The 3,578-nt window shown below is 35.9% G+C and overlaps 1 protein-coding gene across 1 annotated transcript in view; it reads left to right on the forward strand.

Moving 5' to 3' along the window:
• EDRF1 (erythroid differentiation regulatory factor 1) overlaps positions 1-3,578 on the forward strand; it is a 35,851-nt gene that overhangs the window by 4,733 nt on the left and 27,540 nt on the right. The window contains exons 5-7 of the mRNA XM_014945274.1: positions 1,262-1,386; positions 1,838-1,997; positions 3,230-3,331. Coding sequence (XP_014800760.1) covers positions 1,262-1,386; positions 1,838-1,997; positions 3,230-3,331 — 387 coding nt within the window. The remainder of the gene's footprint in view (positions 1-1,261; positions 1,387-1,837; positions 1,998-3,229; positions 3,332-3,578) is intronic.

Below are 3,578 nucleotides of genomic sequence, written 5' to 3' on the forward strand. Positions count from 1 at the left end.
AAAAAATTAAAAATCAATTTCTCTAGTTTCCCATAGCTGTCTTAACAAACAGTTTTAAGTAGTTCTGATTTTTTTTGTTGTTGTTGTTTCAACAAAACTTAAAATACATTTTACAACGTCTTGAAATTGGATCCGAGCACTTCCAATGGTATCTTTGGGAAACTTGTAGAATGTCAAAGTGATTTTGTTAATTAACTTTAGATTGTAACACCTGGTGATGTTCAGCTAGATTCTTCTTTTGATGAAGAAAAAGCTTTCAAAGATTTAATAAGATTGTTAGAAAGAGATCTCTCTTTCCTGTTCTGCTGCATTTATCTTAACTTGTAATATTTTATGAACAGCTTTGGGATGGCGTATGACTTCATTGACTCTGTTGGAAATGATGTCGATGTTGTGTCTGACTCAGAGGTACGTATAAATACTTCCATCATTCAAACTCTTATGTTGTATAAACCTTATATAAACCTTTCAAAAAATGCAACTTCTTGTGGAGCGGCCTTCAAATCACTGGTACTGTAAAGTTTTATTTGCCTGCCCATGCCACTCCAATGTTAGTAGTATATTCTTTGCTTACAGTTTCCTAAGAATTGTCTTACAGTGCAGTATGATTGTATTGAATGTTATCTCTGTTCTCTTTTCTCCTGCAAGAATATTAAAAAGCTGCTGAAGATACCCTATAGCAAGTCCCACGTGAGCATGGCAGTGCATCGCATCGGGCGGACGCTTCTGTTGGATGAACTAGATATTCAGGAGCTCTTCATGAGATCATCTCAGGTTAGCTATTTGGGGGTTTTTTTAAGTATGTTATAAGGTGAAAATGCATTATTTCAAGAGTAGTGTGTTTATCAAAATTCCTAAGAGCCGTATGCAAGTGAAAAAGGTGCTTTATTCTGCAACATTTGGTTTACCTGCAAACTACACATGACGTCCTGTATTTATAGTATTGTAGGATTAAAATTCCATGTCCCACTTCCCTCTAATTACTTCAGTATTGTGATACTATTTTATTATTCTTATTATTAATAAGTATTTGTTACTATGTAGCCTTTTACCATGTATCTGACTTTCTAATGAAGTCAGCTTTTCACTAAGAACATAACTTCTCTAGAAGATATGCTTTCATTAAATGACCAATTCAGGACTTTAGCTGTGAAGTTAATTTCTGGGTTTCGTTTGTTGTGGATGAGTATGCATAAGTTAATAAAGCACTTGGTTTACAGATGCTTCTTGATGTCAATTTCATATTTATGATATTGCCCAGACAGGGGACTGGACCTGGCTGAAAGAGTTTTATCAAAGGCTGATCGATCAGAAGTGGCAACGAAAAAAGAAGAGTAAAGAACATTGGTACCAGAAGGCTATTCTTTCTAAATTTTTGTATTACAGGTAACCTTATGTCCGCACGAGTCTCGAATTCTGTACCACTCGCTTTTGCCTGATTTCTTGGCTTGAAGTAAATGTTAAAATTCTATTGTGGTCCGTCTAATTTCCTAATTTATCTTTATAGAGAGGAAATTGATGAATAAGGCTGGGAAGTAGCATGTAAATCTTTTAACAGAAATTGAAATATTTTAAAGGAAAACTAAACAGCATAACTTAATGGACTGCATATCTCAATATTTCTGGGTTTGAGGGAAGAACAGCTTAAAATATGCAAGGTAGATTTTGACACCTGCTGTAATTTTGTAGGAGTTTGAACAATTAGCATCTTGTCAATACAGCAATCTTTTAGCATATTAGCAAAGTTGTTCTCTGAGAACTGTGCATCAACTATAAAAATTCTGAAAAGGATCTGTTTGCATATCGTCGACTGAACTTTTTAATGTTGTTTTGTCAGCATTAATGGTGATGGAGCTGCTCAGCCTGTTCCTTCCACTTCAAAACAACACCAGGAGGGTCCTGTTTCAGGGGAGAGCGATGAAGCAGGACAGGCCTCCTGGCCAGCTCCCTTTGAAATGCCTTCTTCGTTATCTGAAGATCCAGGTGCCTCAAACCAGGTTAGTGTAAATATGTTTTAAATGGCACCTTACTTTTTGTAGAGACATATATATTGAAAGGTTTTCAGAGATGCTGCTGCAGTACTCTTTGCTGAGAGAAATGAACTAAGCCATGGGAAGAACTTGGCAGTATGTGTAGTTTAGCTTATGCTAGTGTTTCAGAGCTCCAAATTTCAGAAATCATACTTGTCTATGTGTTTTTGAGAAACAAAACATTTGCTCGGAGTAGTAATCAATGGCTTTACCTAAAAGTAGGAAAATCTGATGTTCAGAAGGTTTGTATGGAAGCCTAAGGTTTTGGCCTTTGTCTTTAAATCTGCCATTGAAATGAAAGTGTCATGGCCCTGAATTTACTAGAGGAAGAGAGAGATCTATGAAAATGTTTGCAAAACAGTTAAGCAACACTTACAAGTACTGACACGAAATTACGCAAGTAGAAGGGAGAGATGTTTATAGTAATTATGCAACAAACTATGATTAGTAATAGGCCTTATCCAGGGTTTCAGTCTGTGGCTAAAAATATTTATTACAACTGTTAATTCCTGTGGGTTTTTTTTAGTAATGTAATAGAGGAATTGAATAAATTTTTGAGAGATCAAAAGATCTGCTCTGTTCAGACTATGTTCAATATAGTAATGATGCTATGGTTATGCTTAGCCAGTAGTACCAATGTTAGGCCAGATGACTTGGTCAACTAATTCATGAAGGCTTGAACATATATTATCCATAAAATTGTAACTGTGGGTCTTGTGGTGTAGTAATATTCTAAAGTCGAAAAATATTTAAGTAGTTGAAAGCTTTTAGAAAAAGGACTGTTCCTCAATTCCACCTTCCTGAGGAACTATTGCCTAATACAGCAGACTGTTTATCATAAAGAAGCTGTTGTGCATTTGTACAGTGTCATTTTAATTTACAAATAAGACATCAGGACAGAGGTTTTACATTCTGGAGACTAATCTGGTGCTGACTGTGGGGTAATAAAGGATTTCTGTAAAAACTTCCTGATTTCTTTCCAAAGCCTATGACAATATAAATACAAAACTGTGGTAGTAGCTATAAAAAAGAACCATTCTAGTCACTGACCAGAGGCTTTTTGTCATTTAATACCTATTTTCTCAAAGATGTTAGAGGTAAGGGTTTTTCCCTTATGTTTTTGTCGTTCAGATTTTTTTTTTAATGGCCTAACTTTACCTCAGCAGCAGAATCACTCCTTATCCTTGTGCTTTTCACAGGGAAATGTGCCTCTTGAACCCTCATATATAGTGGGGCATGTGGCCTCAGCCCCCAAAGAACAAAACCTGACTACTTTGTTCAATGACGGGGAAAACAGTCAGGTACGCTGTATGTGAAATTTGAGCTCAAACACTGGACCCCCAATTTAATCAAATACTTAAAAATTTGGTCTAAATTGGAACCAAGAGAAAAACTAAGGCTCCCTGTAGAAGTAGCTTTTGTGGCATCTGTGATCTCAGTCTTTTAAGTTAATGTGAATGCGTAGCATAGTTCATTATGTGCTGTCTTTTATTTGCTGCTTTTGCTTCTTGCTTTCTCATAATTCTGCAGAACGTCACAGAGAACAGA

The sequence above is a fragment of the Calidris pugnax genome, unplaced genomic scaffold, assembly GCF_001431845.1.
Source record: "Calidris pugnax isolate Ruff unplaced genomic scaffold, ASM143184v1 scaffold89, whole genome shotgun sequence".
Taxonomy (NCBI): Eukaryota; Metazoa; Chordata; class Aves; order Charadriiformes; family Scolopacidae; genus Calidris; species Calidris pugnax.